Here is a 20,697-nt window from a genome sequence, read left to right as displayed (position 1 = left end):
ACGGTTTCTGCGTGTGTATTATACAAATAAATATAATTCTTCCAAATGAAAACCATACGACATTTTGTTATCATTCAACCGAAGGAATCTACAGACCTGTTTGAAAATCGCGCGCTTCTTCTCTGGTGGCCACACTCCAAAGCTTAGATTCTATTTGTACCGTTTTATCGGTTTTATCCGTCGTGTTGGTAGCCATACAAATTTTGAATGGCAACGGTTTATAATTTGCGTGAGGACGCTACGCGAGTTTTTAGCCGTATTTGTGAGTAAATAATCGTGATTTAATGGAAGAGTTGTTAAATTATGACATTGAAAGTATTCTACTGAGCAGAACGAACGATGTTTTTTCACACCAACAACGCGTAATCGCCGCTTGCGAAGCATTCTTGAACTCAGTCTCGAGTTCCATCGCAAAACAACGTGCTGAAAAAAATGGTAAGTTCTAAATTCATTTCGATTCCAGTATCTAAGGCCGTGTCTCGTGTTAATTAAAGATCTTTCATCTTCAATACACAGAATATCAAGAAAAGGTCACCAAAAATGCAGCCATCGTCGCCGACGTCTCGAATCAAATTCAAGAAATTCAAAATGAATTAGCAAATATTGCCCTGCGACAGAAAGTCGTGGAAAAACAGATAAGCAACATTCTCCAAAAGCAAGAGAAAGTCAAACAAGAAATAGTGGAGGGGAGATCTCAAGAAGAAAACTATTCTCTCCAATTTGTCGATCTGGAAAAAGGTAAGATACTTACATTTTCAGCTGTACTGGGAGACCAGCAGTTTAATTGAACCAATTCTGATTACTTCATTTCTGTTTTTCAATCTTCAAAAGGACATTGTAGTCGGTCTTTTTTAGTGACTGCATCTAACGTCATTTACTTTGGGTTTTACCAAACCTATGCATCGTCTACTCGGAAAAGCCACATAGCAGTTCTATATATTGTAATGTTCTTGGACGTTACGGAAATAAATATGGATTCGTGAGTTTGATTATCAAGCCAAAATCAAAGGCGTAAATAAAATTTTGAGAAAAAGCTTTAATTGCAGGGTACGTGTTTCTGGTTTTAAGTCTGAAACAAGACTGTTTTTTACAATAACGTTGGTTGACGCAGCAACCTCATTCTTTTGAAAGACATAAGAGGTTTATAAACGTCTTTTATCTATGATGACTACTAGATCATTAAAAAGGGGGCAAAACGGGTGATTTCACCCTTTGTAACAATATAATGTCGAACACAATAATCCAAAAATATTATTGTTTCACTCTAAAGTAAACCCAGAAAATTTATTTCTGTGATGTAACTACCACCTTCTGCGGGATTATATTTTCTAGAATTATTCTCGCATGAGACATGAGTGGTTTTTGATATTTTTGTTTGGCAATATATGAATAATTGCAACACCTGCACCATTTTCACATCTGTAATGTATAGGCTCTGAGGAGTCTAAATAAATGACATTTTCTCAGTCGGTAAAGACTAACTATAGCATTCCCTCAGAATAAAAACTCTACTGAAAACATTAATGGTTTGATTGACATCGTTATGAACTCCTAATTTGTTAAATTCCAATTTCGTACATGCGGTTTGGTAATAAGATCAAGGGCAGCACTTTCATCCACAGATCTTTCTCAGCTATAATTTGTTACATAGATCGCTTTTCACCATAATCTTTTCTATGTATCCATGAACTTCACCTCAAAAAGTAGCAAAAACTTCTCAATTGTCAATTTTTGAATCTAATTTGTTGGTATTCCTTAAATTTTCACTCAACCGAAGCGTAAAATTAACATCCGAGCTGTTAACTGAGTTGCTAGATCTGTCTTGTTTATACTAGGATTTGATATGAGTACCATGAGAATCAAGCGTTATCTGTGTAATGAAGGCAAACGGTTGTCAGTTTCATTTTTATGGCACTACATGAACCTTCACGTAATTATTGATATGAATGATATGAATCAGAAATTGTAACAGTGTGGAACAGAATATGAAGAAACTCTTATTACAAATAAATGTGTCTCTCCAAATTAATAAAATCGGTTGTAAGGTGAACTATGACTTTGCATCACCAAATTAGCACTCCTCAAAAACAAATGGTAGAATCATATGTTATGCTATTATAAGTCAAAACAAAACAGAGTCCATTGAACGATTATGTTACATCCCTGCTATCATTACTGGCATTCTGTGTAACACATGTCGCATTCTTTTTCATCACGATCCAGCATCATTTTTCTCATTTTATCGTACAGTGACAGGATAAGGCTCACAGATGGTTGAGCGGTAATAATATTTCAATTGAAATTCAAAATTTCAGATGCAGAGGAAAAAAAAATAAAGAGACAAATGAAATGGGATACAATAAGGAGAGCTTGTTCGGCTTATAAATTAGGTCTCCAGTTTCGTATTGAAATAAGTGAATCCTCGGATGTCTGTGATCGGATACGAATAATTTTCTTCGAACTCCTCAAACATGTAAGCCCCCAATATTATGTGGACTTGATTAGAACAGCTGATCTATGGCGAGGTCAGTATTTTGATTCAGTCTTTTTACCTACAGATCATCAATAGAATAAACTCGTCAGGAATTTAGTAAGATTTGCTTTTTATTCCAGTGGAACTTATTCATCCATCTTTAAGCCTAGAACATCAAGAGCAATTAAAATGTGTTGTAAACTTCGAAAAGCAGCAAGAAATTTCCGATATTACGGCATTTTTATGCCTTTTGCGAGAAATCTTCAAAGAGCTACACAAGAATTGAATAAACTTGGTTGAACGAAGACGGAAGCTAAAATGAGACAGTTGTTTGCCCAATATTGCAATCGGTGGCAGGTCATTTTGAAAATTTCATTGAAAATGAAATTTGTGTGTCGTACCTCGAGATTTGTGTATGAAAAAAAGTGAAAGTGATAAAGAATTAAAAGAGTAAAGCCTTTATTATTAAAAATTGAAATATCTAATAATTGTCTCATCACATATACAGAATAACGTTTAAATTTATATTAACCTTAAAACGGTCCAATCAAAATACATTTTCATTACCTCAACCCTTAGCGTGTATGAATCGTGTAGATGAAATGTTTCAACTAAATGTAGTTGTTGTTTTAAAACGCGCAGTATTTCAAGGTATGGTTTACCTCAACAATTTCCATCAAATTTTTAGCAGGTCTTACACCCACATGCTAAACTTTGAATTCTCAGTCAACTGTTTTTTCCTTGCGTTTTCCTTCATAGATTGAGAACCACATGACTCGTATTAGTGACGTACGTTGACGGTCACTTTCACGTCTGTAATTAGTATTATATTATTCTTTGTCTCATTTCATGTAATTCATTTGATGCGAGTTTTTTAACAAATGATCGTTACCCTCTGATTATAATTGATGACAACTGTAAATCACAGCATGGATAAATAAAAATTACCTAGATACTAAATTACATACAAGTCTCTGCTTTATTTTATATATATGGCACCTATGTAGTATATATAGTATCCTATTCAATTGCTTAAAATACTTGAAGTAAAGTTAGTTTGACGTTGCGTCCTAGCTAATTAAGCTAGCAGTCGGCACTAACGGCTGAATTCTACATTCCATATTAAACAATGTTTTAGAATTATTTGATTTAATAAAATACATTAAACCAGATAATGAAATTTAGATTAGTCTCCTTATACGACTATATTCCAACGACGTTTTGAACTGAAATGCAGAACTTGAATACTACGTTACGAGCCGATTACGTATTCATAACGCACGCCATTAACATTTTGCCGTCGTTGGCTCGAGTTAGGAGGTCAATTGATCGCCCACTATCAATCAATGTATCGAATATAATCATGTATCAAATAATTTTATTTATTTCATTGACCTCAAGGGCGTATCTATTTGACTATCGGTAATTTAATTAAAGATAGAATTTCTATTGGTGGGAATTAATCGATTGCCAGGCTGCAGAATACCAGCCGTTTGCTCTTCGGTACTAAAATTAAACTTTTACAAGTTAGATAAATATTTTTTTTTCTTTCAATTTTAATTTCTGTCTTACTTCTATTCTACAATTTGATATTAAGAAGCGCCAAATCCAGTCATTTTAACAAAAATAATACAAATTATACTTAATGTATGAAATAATTTATACTATACAAATAAGTTTTTCTCTAAACATTATTGGGGTTAGTGTATCTAGATAATACTAGAACGTAGCATCCGTAGGAATAAAAACCTCCGGGAAAACACTTGTGTAATTTCCAAATAAATTCTGTAGCTTGGTTTTTTTTTTTTTTTTTAATTACGATTCATTGAGCACCTACTACTACGTTGTTCTGATTCACTTTGTCTCTGCAAATTGACTGGATTATGCACTTTGACGATGATAGTGTATGTATAATGTGTGTTTATATTTATATATATATACACATACATATATATATATATATATATATCATGTGTATATATATTAGAAGATAGTTAGTTTGAACGCACGTCAGTGCATTCAATCTCTGCATCCAAGTATTCGGTTGTGTTAGAGGAAGAACTATTTACAGTGGCTATAAAAGTATTTATCTAAACAACAGTTAAATCTAGTCTCTCCATACTTAATGTGGATAACATTGCAATATGTGCGATTTGTTTTTTTCTTCCAGTTCTATTCCTTATGTATATTTTTCCACCTCGGTATCTCAGATCCCCTATTCTAGGTCATTATTCCTCTTACAAATTTTTCGTCCGTTAATTCCTGAGCTTGAGTATCGTTATAGTCGACGTTTTACGGCTTGCTTGGTGGAATTTGCGCTTATCCTGATTTTTAATTTATACGTGAATTGAGAGAAATAACGAGGCAACAGTCAAATAGTTTGTCATGTGTTACCTCGTTGGTATTATTGGGTTTGTGAGTCATAAAATTTATGCTACGTTTGGCAACACAAAGGTGCAGCAATCCTTATTTGAAATGGTATTTTTTTCTCTTTCTCTTTATCCGAAGATTACTTTACGTTAAATAACTCAAAGCCCTGTAATATCGACAGTCACAATGCCATTGATAATGTATCACGCAGGTATTACTACGTATATATGAAGGTTTCGAGTAAACTTCCATTCAAAAAATATATATCGAATATTTGAAAAAAATATACATCCAACTTTAATATTCAAATTTCTTACGTTTTACAACCGTAGATTAACAAGCCTGTTATCAACAATTGTTTCCTTGCCTCGACGAACTAACAATTGGAATAAAAGGGGATGAATAGAGAACGAGAAATTTTTAATTTACAAAAATTGTTTCTGCAACAATTCAAATATCCCCTGCAGGTTTATTGCCTGAAAAACTTATTCGAATCGCGATATCGGGTGAAGTATTGATGCATTATTCATATCCAACTCTAATAACAAATCGTATCATTAATATATTAAAAATACTGCTAAAATACAAGTTAAGTAATCGTTGAATTTAACACAAAACGCTGAGCTTGTTGCACGATCTAATAATCGATGTAAACTAACGTGAAGCAGTGAGATGGACAGAGGTAGATTGTAAGTTCAACACTATTACCGGAGGCGGAATTTACTTGGCGTTTCGTACGCACGGATAAACTTTCGTACAGCACGTCACGATTTACGTTGAATATCGTGTAAATTAATATAATACCTATAGCGCGATTCGCAGAATTCGAAGGAAATTATTTTACGCGCCACTCGATCGAGTCATCATCAAAGAATATGACTAATCAAAAAGTATAAGCAATGAAGCAGGTATTTTTTCCACCGGAGTTTGACGGTGTCCTGATCTCACTGTTTCTCCGAATGAAACATTCCGCGGATTGATGAAATGTAATCTTTTTGGGATGGAACAAGTGCAGTGTAGCAATGAAATTCGACGGCAATGTTGAAAGAGTATGAAGGTACGCTTAGGATTGGTCGACGCGACTATTCGGATCATGGAACTTAATTTATTGCATACAAGACCTTTCGTCTTTGTGCTGTTCGTTAGTGGCAGGCAGTTACATTATTCCGATGGTCTCAGCGTATCGAGTCCTGGGTATAGATTGACAGAATTACATAATTACAACTCTTTTCTCGTGATTCTGCATTCGAGAAATCTGAATAGCTCATAACGAATCTTATCGCATATGCATACGTATGTACCCTTAATATTATTCATCGCGTTCTTAATTAACTACCAAATGTGCAACTCCTGCTTGAAACATTTATATCGTACTGTTGATCCAACGCGGTAGTCATGTTAGTCGTATTTCTTTTTCTTGTTTTTTGTTTTTTTATTTTTTTATTTTTTTCCGATTTCGAATTTATCGTTATTCGAACAATACAGCGCAGCATCTCGCGCGTAGTCGAGTCCCTTGCCAACTTGTTGCGGACAGACATACCGCCTATACAACACATGCGATAAATTTACAGAAAAATCGATTAAAATTTATCATCGGTTGCAGATGATTAGTCGTAAACGCGAGACATAAATATGCGTTATATGTATCAAAACCTTACATAGGCGATTCGTGGTCATTTATTATTATGTTTTTTTTTTTTTTTTGTTTTTTTTTTCAAACGTTCATTTCCTCTTCTTTTTTAAAGGCTACGGGAAGTGTGGCGGTGATTATATCGGAATTGGCCCTCCATCGGCCATTACTGTGAGGTCTCGACTAGGTAGTACGTAGGTCTTCGTAATATGAATTTGCATAATATATCAACTAATTACTCAAGCGTCGCGGCAAAGGATACATTACCGCCAGCGGCGGTCAGAAACAAAGTCGGCGGAAGTGGAGGTAAGGGGGATGTTGGCGCACTTGGCGTTGCCGGGGTTGTCGGACAATCGTTTGCCACCCCGTAAGGCTTGGCGTGATTCACCTCAAAAGCAATGGTGATGTTTGCTATGCCGGGGTCGCACAGCACCGGGTTATCTGCAATTAGTTAAATATTTATAACGTAAGCAGTGATAATCGATTGAGCGCACGTTAGTAATTCTGTCGATTGTCCGTTGAATTCGTTCGTTATTCATCAGTCTATCTGGCCAGTTTCGCGAACGTGTATTACTTATGTGTTCTAGATGATAGTAAACACTGTGAAAGAAAAAGAAACGACAACAACAACAACCACAACAACAATAATAATAGTAATAGTAATATTGCGTGATATCGTAATAAATAACGTAAACGTCGTAAAATCTTGAATCGATAACTTTGCATCAGGCAGGGTTATCTCGACTTGTCGTAAATGTTTCTAGTGTGGGTAAGGCTGTACGCAATACAATGAGGCAGAAGGCGATACGCCGTTATTGATGTATCAACACATCATTAAATTCCTCAACATTTTACGACGCGTTGATTAATTTCTGGCGCCTAAATCGTCAGATTAACCGCAGTCTTTCACTTGACTATACAGGCCTACGTATGATAATATTCACTGTACTGTTTCTGGTTGCCGGCGTATAAGTGCGTTATGCCGCTCAATCAATACACCGTTAGCACTGTAGAAGAACGAAAGTTTGAAAATATGATGGAAAATACTGCGAACTAACGCCGCGTTTATCTCACCTTGAAGATATATGCGAAGTACGTCAGGTACGCCGTGTACCGTACATCTCGTGTTTGAAACGAGCTCTGCGGCGATTGATCGTATCCAATTAGCGCTCAAATCGGCCCAGCAGAGAACCGGAAGCCCGCGGAAATCGTGCTCCGAAAGTACGACCAAACGGTTGTGAGACGCGTTCAGCTCCTCCAGGGACGGAAGCCAATTCTGCAACGATATCGAGGGAGATTTTTCGCGTTAAAATGGAGTCGGAACGACAAGTCTTTCGATAAACATTTCGCAGAGTCAATTTGTACCTCGCTTGTGTCTTCGAGGGTCGTCAGCGCGTTGTGAGATATGTCCAAGACGCGAAGAGCGTTCAGACCCTTAAGATCGCGAGGTCCGAGGCTCGGTCCCAAGGCGTTATGGCTCAGATTTAATCTCTGCAGTGAGCGCATTCCCATGAACAACGAGCCCTCGAGGGTGTTCAGCTTGTTGTGCTGTAGTCGAAATTCGAACACACTCGACCCGGCAATCTCTTCGCCCTCCATTTCGACCAGGTTCTGCGTCAGCGATATTAAATTATTGTTTTCGACAAACGAAAACGGTGGCCGAGCATTCGCGGATTAAACCGTACCGATATACTAACCTCGGTCGGAGTCCAACCCTTCATCAGATAGGTGATCCTGTTGTGGGAGAGATCGACAAAGAACAGCTTGCGCAAACCGCGTAAATCCGAGAACGAGAACTCGCGCAATTCGTTGTGAGTCAAATTAAGGATCCTCAAGGAACGAAGCGGAAGCAGGGCGCTGTTACCGTTCTCGTTCCCAATCCCACGTCCGAGGGACTTGATAGAATTGTAACCCAATTGCAGTTCTTCCAGACTCTCGGCTTCCGTGAACTCGTCTTCTGCAAGCTGCGACCATAATTTTGTTTCGTGTTAATAATGGGGAAAAAAAAATGAAAAAATATGTAACCCAGATAGTTGAACGGGAGTAAACGAGACTCGGCAACAACACTGCAATAGAAATATAAGCAGCGGCGGCTGTTTGTCGCCTTCTGGATTATATGCTGCTGCCCATGATCGAATGAAGTCTATTGCTCCCGTAACGGGCGATAAATGAACAAGCATGAATAAACAGGCATCAGTTGTTGATCACAAAAAGAGCTATCGACTGGCAACAATATACCTAATGAATTTGCGCAGTATTCTGGTGTGAAAATCGTGGTGAAACAGATAAAGAAACAAATACGCTGGAAATTCGATATTTGTAAAACTCACCTCTTGTATTTCGTTGCAGGAAATGTCGAGTTTTTCCAAGCGGCGTGCATTTTGCAGCCTTCCATCGAGACTTTGAATTTTATTATTATTTAGAAAAAGGTGATCCAGACGGTGGAAGAATCGGAGTTCGGGCGGTAGATGGGTCAACTTGTTGTTGGCGAGATGCAACAGTTTCAGATTACGTCCCACTGTCGGCAGTTCGCCGTCCAAAGACGTTAGCACATTTTCGTTCAATAGCAGCCATTCGAGCTGATTCAATTCCCTGCACGGATGAACAAATTATCGTCAAACATGCAAACACTCTTACAACGCACCAATTATTTCGCATTGACATCAAGCGTTCGTGAAACATCACTTATAATCACAATAATCGTATCTCGTTTTGATAATGATTCCACACGAATTTTGTCAGCGTGTCAAATTACTAATCGAAGCTCTCAGATTAAGTAAATCAACTGTCGTAGGGAAGAAATAGTGAAGCAATCGAAACTTGGAATCTCGTAAGTCTTACCTCAGCGTACGATTGAGGGAACCCAAGTTATTTCTTCCCAGGTGAAGATGCTTCAGGAGAGGTGGCAACGAACCGGGATCGAGTTCCGTCAAAAGATTGTCCACAAGCACGAGGTGGTGAAGGTCAGGATTATACTGAAAATCAAGTTATATTCAGTATTTCAACGATGTGCGAATAGAAATTCGTGAACAATGCAAAGATGATCGGTTGACGAATGTTGATAATGCACCCGAACGCAGTCGCGTGATATCATCATTCGGGCAGACATACAGCAGTCGAGTCATGATTATTCGGTATGCGTAGAAAGATTCTCGATAATCGTGTATGAGCATGGACGATCGGTATGTAATCAAATTTCTCATTGTCGGTCGAAAATATTTACTCGTGCTGTCGCCTTTTCGTCTGCGATGTATGCTCGGGCATGCACCACACCTACGGTATATACAATGTGTACCAAATAAGTACAATTACATTTTCGACGAATCTGCTGACGGCTGCGGTTCTAAGGCAGTCGCAGTATGGAGCATTCTACGAAGTATCGATCAAGATCGGCAATTCACATTGCTGATTTGACCCAAATTTTTTTCCGCGAAAATAGTGGTCGAAAAACAAAGCCCTGATTTTATTAAAATTCTTTCAATCATTCCTGTCTGAGATATTCTTGTTCCGAGACCGCTCATTTTAGAGAATATGAAAGAATTCAGAAAATTCTAGGAATATATGCCGAAATTTTTCATCCCTATTCTAATTCGGAGATTTCGTCAAAGCAAAAGTTGGATGTTCAAGATGACGAAAACTTTGAAAATTACTTCTGGAATGCATTGTTCGTACAAAATTAAATTTATTAAACGCTATTGCAGCAACAAACGTTAAAGTATTAAATATTTCTTGCGAGTAAAAATTTGTCCGTTCTAATCTAAATCGTTCTTTCATGTTGACATACATTTTTCCATTATGCAAATCGAAAATATTGATACTATAAACGCGACACCAGGACCGTGGAATTATACCGTTCTTGCCTCTTAGCGCGATTCAGGTCTGCTGATAGTTTTCGAGAAATTTCATTTAATATCACAGAAGCTTCTACTCACGATGCCTGCCTGTGTAATTATATATCAATGAATTACGTGACATAGTTTTTAGTATCCAATTAATATCAAATTAACGTTACGTAACGATAGTTTCGTACATTTTAAACATATACATACGTGTATATGTCTGCGAATTATCTATCTTAATGGATGATGACCGTCTTCGGAATACTTTAACGTTTTAAATATTAGAATAGTGCGCAATTTGATTTGTTTAAATGTTATAGAATTTATTCGTAAATATATACATATATCCAGGCCATGTTGTATCATCAACTTACAAAACGCGTCATCATTACGGCAATCAAGTGGCAGGCACATTTCTGTTGATAAGTGTATAATGAACGTAAAAATAAACGAAGAATTATCTCAAAATTTTGTTACGTTATGCTAAGGAAAAATGAAGATCGGCCTCTGCTCAGAAAAACTCGTTCTCCAAAAATCTGCGCAAATGGTACATCGAATAGTAAATTTCATAAATTTTTTACAGTCAATATTATTCACTTGTCTCTAATATAGCTACATCGTTTGAATCGAATAAAATATTCTTCCTCCTTCGTTCAGAATCTTTAATTTATTCTTCGGAATTATGTCATTTTTCGTTTCTTCAAACATACGTCGCATTCGTTGCAGAAATAAGATTTTTAACCAGGTCAAGCCGAAGCATTCCGATATTTCAAGACGTTGCGTAATTGATAACTCGATTTCTTTAGGCCCCTTCGGTGTTGACTTATACAAAATTGACATTGCTTCTTTTCAACTGTTTTCGTATTATATAATCGAGAGAAAAATAAGGCTCCGATTAATAAACAGTGTTCGCATTGCCATAGTTTAGTCGTGAAGTGAAACAGTTTCCCTTATTCCTTCCAGAATAAAGTAGGTATGTAAAACATCATGAACTCAATGCCGGGTGAAAATGTCAACGGTTTTGCATTCGTTCGTTGTCGCTGACACCAAGGATGGTGTAACAAGGGTTGAAGTCTGGACGTGTGTGCGTAAAATTATGGCGTTGTTGATTCGTTTCTTTGACGATAGTCACGCTGTGATGAATCGTAACAAACAGTAGATCAAATAAAATATATATGTTTAATAGTACGAGGCTGAAGTTAACACCAAAACGTTGCAATGTTCATTCGGATAAGGTAGTGAAGTCCCAAAATCAAAATTTTGTGAAATACCTTGAACCCCTAATGCTTTTATAGAATTATGAGGGTAAGACTCAACTGCATTTTTCTATTTTTATAAAGTTTAACACGTTTAGCTGTTAACTCTGGCTGCTGGTTTCAGCTTCACTTTAATAGTTGATTTATTGTTGTTGCGAAGCACCGAAGATCATGGCGTGAATCGGTAAATGGACTTTAAGTTATGTGTATAATATCGTACGAGCAACAGGGTTCGATAAGCGGACTGAAAATAAAAACATAAGGAAAACTAATGAACAAACAACGACAACTTGGTATAAATTTACGGTAGGATGAAAACCGATGAAGCTGGAAATAAATACCTGCCTCGGTATAAACAAACACGCGATTTACACATAAAATAACACACGATTAGGCTATAATACGTAACCATACAAGACCGGAAAATCCGCAAAGCAATTAACGTCTCCTCTTATCAATCTCCTAACAAAATCCTCGTCGTAAATGTTAGCAAAAAAAGGAAAAAAAGAGAGAAGAAAAAAAGAAAAAAATAGAGGCGCACACGTTACGGTGACGTTACGTCACTCGTGTCAAAGTATCAACTTCTTCTCACAATCACCAAAGGAGTCTCCCCCCGAAAGATCGTTTATGTCGCGATTGCCTGAATATATGAGTTCTGTCATTTAAGAAATAACCCCAGAATTTATATATTATTGCACACCTGATTCTCAATCTACAAGCTAATTTGGTTTTGATTAGTTTTCTGAAACTCCAACAACTGGTATGTCTTCTTTTTGAAGGATTATGAATTTAGTTAATGACATCAATTAATTATCAATAACAAGCACGTAACATAGATATTAGTATTTCATCGTTATATAATATATGAGTTCAAGATCTTCAGTCTCCCCGGTCTGATCTTTAATTTCATCGGTCCCTGAAATGTTATCAGAATACAAAAAAAGGCGATAAAAAACCCGTGGAAAAGGAAAAACAAGCGAAAAATGACTTGTGAAATTGTGAGATACACTTATGGACAAATTCGAAGTCGAAACTCGAGATTATTTGTGGTTGAAGAACATTTATTACATGCGCCACGCCTTGGGGTAGAATTGGAGTGGGGTAACAGGAAATCCACTTGTTGAATTGACAAACAATGACCCAATTTTTGATATGGCACGGTTTCCGGTAATTTTTTATTTTTTTTTTTTTTTTGCTGCTTTATGTACTCCGGTCATTCATCCCGAGACATATTGAATCTGATAAAACGCTGCAGGAGTTTGCGAAGAAAACTCCAAAGTTATAAAAAATCCAAGTGACGGAACGAAGATTACGTAGAAAAGATGGACTGAGAGATATATAATAAAGAGCGCGCGTTTCCAGTCATCAACACCTAATCAGTGACATTTGCTCGCACAAACAATGCATTGGCTTGAAAGCACGACGCGCTTTGTTTACTCATCACTGCCCCCCAGTGACTGTTTAGGAATGTAACGTGTACACGTATTATCAGGATTAGGCTTACGAACGTCTCGCAATACGGGGCATTGATTTATGAGTTATTTTAGCAAGACTCGAGTATGATAATAACCAGGAAGGAACAAATGTCCCGTAGACGCGACGCCAACAATTTAAAATCCTTATTTTCAAGTCTTTTTCTGGGTCTGTGTCTCATGTCCAAGTCACATGGGTACGGACAGTTAACGTCGATGTGCAGCCCAGACCAATTCCTAAAAAAAAGGAGGAAGTTGATTCTCCTTCGACTCCAAATTTCGAATCAATTACTCTCGCGAGCTGTACCAGAACGTTGTAAGACACGGGACTTATTCACGTGAACGATTTATTTCAAATAAGCAGGAATGTAAATTCTTAAAACCTCAGCAGTCGTGAACTTTTTGCCGCAACAGTGGCGATGATTGTTCATTGGGCTCAGCCCCTCGTTGTTTTCTTTGAAAAATTCCCGATTGTACTCACGCTTATACGCACAAATTACGGGTCATGTCATGAGTCGTCACGGTATTGAATAACTGTCAATCGAGAATCGATTCGACGTGGGCTCTGGCACGCTGCTTACTCCGCTCCGCTTTGCTCTGCTCTTTCTCACGTCATTCGATCAATTACTATCGCTTGTGCGTATCTCGTACGTTGTATATGTACATCGCATGTATCCTAGACGTGTATCCATGTCGCAAACTTTACCACGGCCAGGGATCATAGCATTAATTAATACGAGAGCACACGCGGTCATGCCAGTATTTATGGTACTGGCGAAAATCGTACGTGTGAACAAATTGTTTTCGTCGTAGGTATCATAGGTGCAGTAGAGGAGTACAAAGATTGAAGGAAAAATCAGACTGAAGTAATTTTTCAACCTCATGCAAAAATTGAAGCGCTCCGGAAACACGATATTATGGGACAAACAAGGAAGTGACGTTTTAGTGACATTTTTCGAAGATGAGACGATTATGTTTTTTTGATGAAAATTATATGTGGTATCTTTTCCACTGGTCGAATTATAAATCATCATTTCTTGCGTCTCGCTGTTTTTTTTTTTTTTACTAAGGCAGTGAAATGTCACATTCGTGAGCATAATTATTCCTATTTAATTTTCTATTACCTATACAGATACCACATTTTCGTTGAATCGAATATGTCACGCTGCTGCAGCGACGTATGAATGAATAATGTAAATGCAAACCTTGAAGTCGTCCGCTTCTACGCGCATGATTCTGTTCCTTCCCATGTCGAAGGTCCGAAGCAAAGGCAAATGCAACAACACGTGCTTTGGAATTGCGGGAACCTCGTTGTCGGCAAGACTGAAATACATCGTTCTCCCAAGGCCGGCAAAGGCATCTCCGTCCAAAAATCTGCACAAAAGAAGGACGTGAGTGTAACTATATTTTTCAATTCTCAGTATCAGTCTTATTTTTCGTTCCTACTCGAAACAGACGGTTGACATAGTTACAAAAATCAACATTCAAGCGATCAACGTTATGTACCGGAACTGTTGCTAAACCTAAACTAACAATAAGCTAACAAGCACAGAAAGGAGGTCATTGCTTAGTTTGCAACACAAGCAATTTTGGTGCAAGCATTGATTTACATCCAAAATTGAATGACTGTTACAATGTCGAATTTCCTCTGGATTTAATGTTCCCTGTATAATCGTGGCCAAAATCAAAGTCAATTCAAACATGTGATAATTTACACAAAGCAGTCAGCCAAATCATTCTGAACTTGTGAGTTTTGAAAGGACCTGGAAAAGTGGTTCCTACGACACAAGGTCGATTTATCAGGAATACTTCGTAATTTTTTGCGTAGACTGAAGTCGTTTCTCGGCAATCCTTTCGAGAAAAATTATTCATCTGATTTTCAGGGTTTTGGCCTGTTGTTCGCAGAAGTGTCTATTGATGCGACAATTGATGCCATGGTATGCAACCACTGCGAAGCACATAAATTTTTCCGTACTACGCGAAACTTATGGATTTCTATACAATTATTTATGTTCAAGGTACAAAAAAAAAATCGCTCGGTTTTCGGAAAGTGTGCCATCTATTTTCTATAAAATACAACCACCGTAAGGCAATTGAGAGACTTATGAATTAGTTCAGCAAGTTTAATCCCTTTGAAATTAACGTATCATTTTAATTGAAACAGCCTCGAATGTGGTAATTTTGATTTATTTATTTTCTCACGGATAAAATATTTGACAATATTAATTAGAAGTGAACCAATATTTAAGCGGTTGAACGAAGAACCGAAGCTGAACTTGGTGTGAAATGGGAAACCAAGACGAAATTATGAATTACGCTTTCGAAAGATGAAGAGCTGGTAAAAAAAAGTTCTGAGAAAGTGAGCAGATCTTAATGCGGGCAATCAGGGAAAAGAAGTTTTATTGAACAATTAACCGCTACAATTTCCAACGGTGCCCTCTAACCTTCACGTTGCGTAGGAGATTTCCGAAAGCTTTCGTCAAAGAAGTCTACTCGGCATTTACTTTGCGTGAATTACGTACATCACTGCACGCTGGGCGATTTGCTCTTCCGACTCCGGGATAAAAAGTCGTCGGGAAAATGTTTGGAAAATATTTCACGCACCCTGCCTCTGTCTCCATAATTGTGAAATTTTTCCCGTCCGTCTGGTCGCAACCTTCCCCAAAGCCAAATGGGGGGGAAATCGAATGTTGACGTGGCGCCAAGTTTCGTTGAAAATTGCAGCCCGAATAAAATTCTCTTATCGTCGTTTATTCACTTAATGTCAAGTTGTTGTGGTTTACGATTTAATTACTCGTCGCTGGATGATAAATGTAGGGCATTGTGATAACTACGCGCTCCCCCGAAAAGGTCAACAAGATTAAGATTACGTTACGCGTGTAAGAGCGACGAGCCAATCGTCGCCGTTCCTCCTGGTCCTGGACCCCGCCTGCCCTGACAAGGTTCTTCTTCTTACGCGTTTTCCCCCAATATTCGAACCTCGCACCTTTCCATCGTCGATCGCACAGATCCGGCTCCGTGAGTCGTTTCTTCGCGGAATTGGATGGTCACGGAATTCCTGCGTCTCGCGATGTAATTAAAAGCGGATTAGCGAGTCCACTGACTCCGGATACTATTATACGCGTTTCTTTAACTACCTACGGATCGTTGATTTGATGGCCGGGAATTTGAACAGTGCAACGCAGCGATTAGAGACGAGACTTTGATTTCAATCGACCAATTACTCGAGTAGCCGTCGAGGACCTTCGACCTCCTGCCTAACCCAATCAATTAAGCAAACGTTGCAAATATACTCTTTGCCCAGCTGTTAATTAACCAATTACAGGGACCACTTCGTTCCTGCTTGTTATTCCTGTCGGCACGGCGAGATAATTGACAAATAAATTGTATAAGACAAACGAAGAATCACTGCGTGAGCATCTTTTGCGCGTCTTTTCAAGTCCTTCGAGGTACAATTGGACCGATGTCTGTGTTGTGTACGTAGGTATGTACGTACCTGCGTACGTATCTACGCACATCCGAGTTTTTTTTTTTTTTCAAGTTTCTTATTTTCTTTCGCAAGCACAGATGTGGTAATACTCGACGAGCTTTATCAACGTAACCGTGAACCCTAGTAAAAAGATACTACATCGCATATCCGACAGCGCAGTTTTTTTGAATTCGTATCAAACAGCGACATTCATCGAACCAATAATATTCATTATATGAACGGAGTTGCGATATTTCAGTTTTCTCAAGGACGATTCAAGCGCTGACTTATGAAAAACGTTAACCAAATTGCATCATCTATTCCAAAAAATGTTATACCAATGCAACGGCCAATTTTTTTCCGGTGCTGATGTAGATGCAGGTTCAAATTGCTCCTATTACAATTTTTATTCTTGAGAAAACTATATTTTGTAATTGTGTGGCTTAACGATCGAATTGCTTAACTCGTGTTTCATTTCATCTTATCCTATTTGAAACTCGCGTTAATGATCGGTTCGGGTTACTCTAAAAGCCGGAACGCCAGCGTTAGGAAAATGTTTAATGAACGTAAGACAAACGACTTTGCTAATTACGCATTTAAGTATCAACTGCTACACACCATTCGTCCGAATGATCTCAACCACTATTCTGCCGATTCGAATAATGATTTCTCACTAAATCGATTAAAAACACCTTGGAAAACGTAACATTGAACGAAAAATCTATCCCATGAACATTTGACTAGGGTCGGGGGCGTGATATTTGCTCATAGATAGGATGACAACCGATTGCAATGACTTAGAGTGATTTCGAACAGTTTCAAGCGATTTTAAAACAACTGCTTTCCAAAAGTGGTTTGTAATTTCAGCAAGCGAATACTTCCCTCGACTAGGATATAAGAAAGTGTAGGATATCGTTTCAGCAACATAACTCTGCACGACGATTCAACGATCATACTATTGTTTCGAGATGAAGCAGACGAAAGGAGGTGACACTAGATAAGGTCGTACCCGAGATTGTTGTAGTTGAGTTGAAGGTTGGTAATTGTCATCCGCAGCTCCTTAAAGTCATGCCTTGAGATGTCGTGAAGATGCGAATAGGTGACTTTCAGGGTGATTTGCTGCTCGGGTACGAATCTACCGCGGAGCGCTTCGGCGACTTGATTGAACGACTGCATCTGCTCGCATTCGACATGTATCAGTTCCGTTGTCGTTGGGTTTCCATTTCCGTTTCCATGTAACACCGCCATGGTCCCGAATTCCTGTCGACGACACGTGCACGGGCTGATCTCTCGGCGAACCGCACAGTGCAACGTCGAACTGGCCGCCAGACCAAGAAGCGTGTACAAAAGACCCGACATGATTAATATCACCACTATTACCATCCGATCGTCTTTCTATCCTCCTTGTTATGCAATCACTTTACTTCCCTCACTTCCTTCGCTCCTCAGAATTGTTCTCTTTTCGCGTGTTTCCTTCTTGCGTTTTCTCTTTCTTTCACTGCAATCGAAAACGGTCGTTCGTCGACCTTCTTACATCTACAGCGCGGCCTCTTCTACCGCAATCACGGCGAATGTCAGGACGCGGCCCCGTTGACCCTGACACCCAAGGGACGAGTGACGACGGTTAACAGTCGAGCGCCCGCTCGACTCGACCTGACAATCGGACATCCGAACACACTAGCGCCGGTCTTATTGGCGCCACTCTGCGCTGCACGAAGTCACCAGGAGACACCGCCGAACGGAGATAATCTGCGGAATCTCTCGTCAAAGTCCTCAACGACTCGGCGCAATGTTTCTTATTGACGGGTCTTGGTAGTCCGCGGATGGAAAACACTGCCGACCTTCGACGTCCTCGTTATTTTCTTACTTTCGAACCGTCTAACACTTGTAACGAAATGATCTTGCCCTTTGTATCGCGAACACCCCGTTACCCGGAGGCTTGAAGAACTGCACTTGCGTTGGAGTCAAAGTCACATGGATTCGGTACGAATCGGAGCGGAGACAACACCGGGACGATGAATATTGTTCGGAAAACCTTGGTTCCGGTCCAGTCAGACACACTGCAGCTTCATCGAACCATCGATCAAGGGTGGACAAAGTCCGTCGGTGCACGAGCTCGTGTACCACTAATACCTCCTAGTTAACGCGCGCGCGCGCGCGTTGTAATATCTCGCGTTTTCCGTCGACGTCGACGTAGTTAAATGAACCGACACACGGACACTACTCGGAGTACACGCTTCTGTATATATACATACATGTGTATATATATATATATGCACTGTTGTAAAACACGGAACTGAAGGGCGCGTGCCTGTGTGTGAAACTCTCGGTGGAAACTCGAAACGATTGATCCGTCGACTCGGGGCTTATACGAATGAGAACGAACGAAAACGAATGCCAGAAGAAAACTATACTTTCCGCGACGGGTTCGTGGCCGAGTTTTCTATGTTCCGACAACCGCTGTCAGAGGCTGACTAACAACAAGCTTCTCTTACTTTCGTACGCGGTTTCAAAGCAACTCGCGCGCGGCTGCTACTCTGCTGCCACTGCTGACGCTACTGCTGCTGCTGCTTTTCCTCCTGGTTCTGCTCACTCTCTGGAGGCGGTGGTAGCATTAGCGCGCCAAGCTCTTTGAAAGTCGTACTTATACAGCTCAGGTCGGCTGGCCTAAGTTCTCGACAAGAGCGCTGGGACGATCAGTCCTCCTCGCTTCGGCCACCACCACCACCACCGATGTCGTCATCGTTTTCCTCTCTTTCCCTACCCCATCGCTTCCCTCGGCGTGTCGTTATCGCAACTATCACGTGATCAATCATTGTTCCCGCATCTCTTAGAACTCTCCCTCTATGTAAGCTACGGTGATTACTTGAGGAAATCGATGGATTTGAAATAATCGAGGCGTTCGTGACTCCGGTTTTTCCATTGAATTCGATTGATCTTGATTTTTGTTCTAAGCCTGATAATTCATTCTGGAATTTGGAACAAATTTCGCGCAATCTCCAAGTCTCGTATAGGAAATTCTTTAATGCGAGTCAGTTTTTCTACAAGGTAAATGCGGTACGCTCTCTTTTCAGAAATATCACCGCGCGTTTGCACCGTTCAACATTCTTACGAGATTATTAAACTCTCGAGCCAGATTTATGTTCCTCCGGAATCTCTGACGAACCAAATATGCGATGCAAAAAGAGAAACACTCCGTCGTAGTTATTTGCGTTTCCGAGCGAATAGCGGGGGTTGTTTTTCTTTCAGCTTTGAACGCGTGCACGAGATGAGGATTCGCGACCAGAAAAAATGACGAAAAATGTCAAAGGTCGAGCGCAAAGATTACCTTCTTTTTCTACGCTATGAACGAAATTTGAACGTGCCTGTATTGCCGTCATTGGAATAGCGATAATCGCGAAAGACATAAAACGAAACGATGCAAATAAACTCTCGGGTGAGGAAATTAAACGAATTTATTCCACGCGATTCGAACGGTGGATAAAACACGTAGCAGCCTCTTCCTATCGTGTCCGATCTTTCCATGTAGTTATAGTTGATGCCTCGGCTACCGAATTCCTTCGGCCGAAAGTGCACCAAGAGGCGAACGGTGGCGCGTCGTTGCCCGTGCCGTTGGCAGCATATAAACACGCCTGGAGGAAGCGAAACGCCCCGATATCGCCCCGTCTCTCTCCGTTCTCAACGCCCCGCCAAATGGCAATTAAGTGCGCCGTGAAATAAATCAGGATCCAAGGCGTCTCGGCACTTTCAACGTGACGTAGCGTCACCGCCAGCACAACCTCGATGCACACTCGCGCTTCTTTGGATGATTGCACAGTCGTGTAATAGCGTCGGTCATGACGGAATAGTAGCGATGATTCAGTGTCGCTGATAGGTAGAATCACCCATTTACCTGGCATCATCGTGCTTCTGAACCTCCGTTGGATAACGCTCTACATAATGGTATTGGTAATGCTACCTAACGTCAGCAAAAGACCTCCTTGGTTCCCCGAATTTAGTTCGAGTATCCAACCGTCGGTTAAATCACCTTCAATTGTCAGCTCGGCGTGTTATATTCATCCTCCATCCGTTTCAATCTCGATTTTGACTCACTGGATTTATTGACACTGGTCAACGACAAACTTGTGCCTAGAAAACGTTCCGGTTTTCAAAAGCGAGAGTGATCTCGACGATGACTTGTTCCCAACT

At 39.6% G+C, this 20,697-nt stretch overlaps 2 protein-coding genes across 3 annotated transcripts; one reads left to right on the top strand and one right to left on the bottom strand.

Moving 5' to 3' along the window:
* The first annotated feature begins 142 nt into the window (after positions 1–142).
* Positions 143–2,883, top strand: LOC124213012 (uncharacterized). Of its 2 annotated transcripts, none has more exons than XM_046613773.2 (4): positions 143–435; positions 517–738; positions 2,316–2,473; positions 2,614–2,883. In XM_046613773.2, exons 1-4 carry the CDS (start codon positions 285–287, stop codon positions 2,635–2,637), a joined length of 555 nt encoding a protein of 184 aa, XP_046469729.1. In that variant the 5' UTR covers positions 143–284; the 3' UTR covers positions 2,638–2,883. The 2 variants fall into 2 exon arrangements, with proteins under 2 accessions (XP_046469729.1, XP_046469728.1); XM_046613772.2 differs by having other exon boundaries at positions 2,316–2,525.
* Positions 1,017–19,147, bottom strand: ltl (larval translucida). Its single transcript, XM_046613762.2, has 8 exons — positions 17,519–19,147; positions 14,246–14,414; positions 9,315–9,448; positions 8,804–9,065; positions 8,171–8,437; positions 7,839–8,084; positions 7,548–7,749; positions 1,017–6,914 (listed from the first exon to the last, which is right to left on the bottom strand). Exons 1-8 carry the CDS (start codon positions 17,890–17,892, stop codon positions 6,709–6,711), a joined length of 1,860 nt encoding a protein of 619 aa, XP_046469718.1. The 5' UTR covers positions 17,893–19,147; the 3' UTR covers positions 1,017–6,708.
* Positions 19,148–20,697: the final 1,550 nt, after the last annotated feature.

Source organism: Neodiprion pinetum, chromosome 2 (assembly GCF_021155775.2).
Source record: "Neodiprion pinetum isolate iyNeoPine1 chromosome 2, iyNeoPine1.2, whole genome shotgun sequence".
Taxonomy (NCBI): domain Eukaryota; kingdom Metazoa; phylum Arthropoda; class Insecta; order Hymenoptera; family Diprionidae; genus Neodiprion; species Neodiprion pinetum.
This window is presented reverse-complemented; position numbering and strand designations above follow the sequence as displayed.

Excerpts from the sequence above, each read along its gene's own strand:
- ltl (XM_046613762.2), bottom strand. The coding sequence starts at position 17,892 with ATGGTAATAGTGGTGATATTAATCATGTCGGGTCTTTTGTACACGCTT. Across the intron at positions 9,066-9,314 it reads TCCCTCAATCGTACGCTGAG|GGAATTGAATCAGCTCGAAT; the intron begins GTAAGACTTACG and ends TCATCCGTGCAG. Across the intron at positions 6,915-7,547 it reads ACTTCGCATATATCTTCAAG|ATAACCCGGTGCTGTGCGAC; the intron begins GTGAGATAAACG and ends AACTAATTGCAG.
- LOC124213012 (XM_046613772.2), top strand. The coding sequence starts at position 285 with ATGGAAGAGTTGTTAAATTATGACATTGAAAGTATTCTACTGAGCAGA. Across the intron at positions 739-2,315 it reads ATTTGTCGATCTGGAAAAAG|ATGCAGAGGAAAAAAAAATA; the intron begins GTAAGATACTTA and ends TCAAAATTTCAG. Across the intron at positions 2,526-2,613 it reads AACAGCTGATCTATGGCGAG|TGGAACTTATTCATCCATCT; the intron begins GTCAGTATTTTG and ends TTTTTATTCCAG.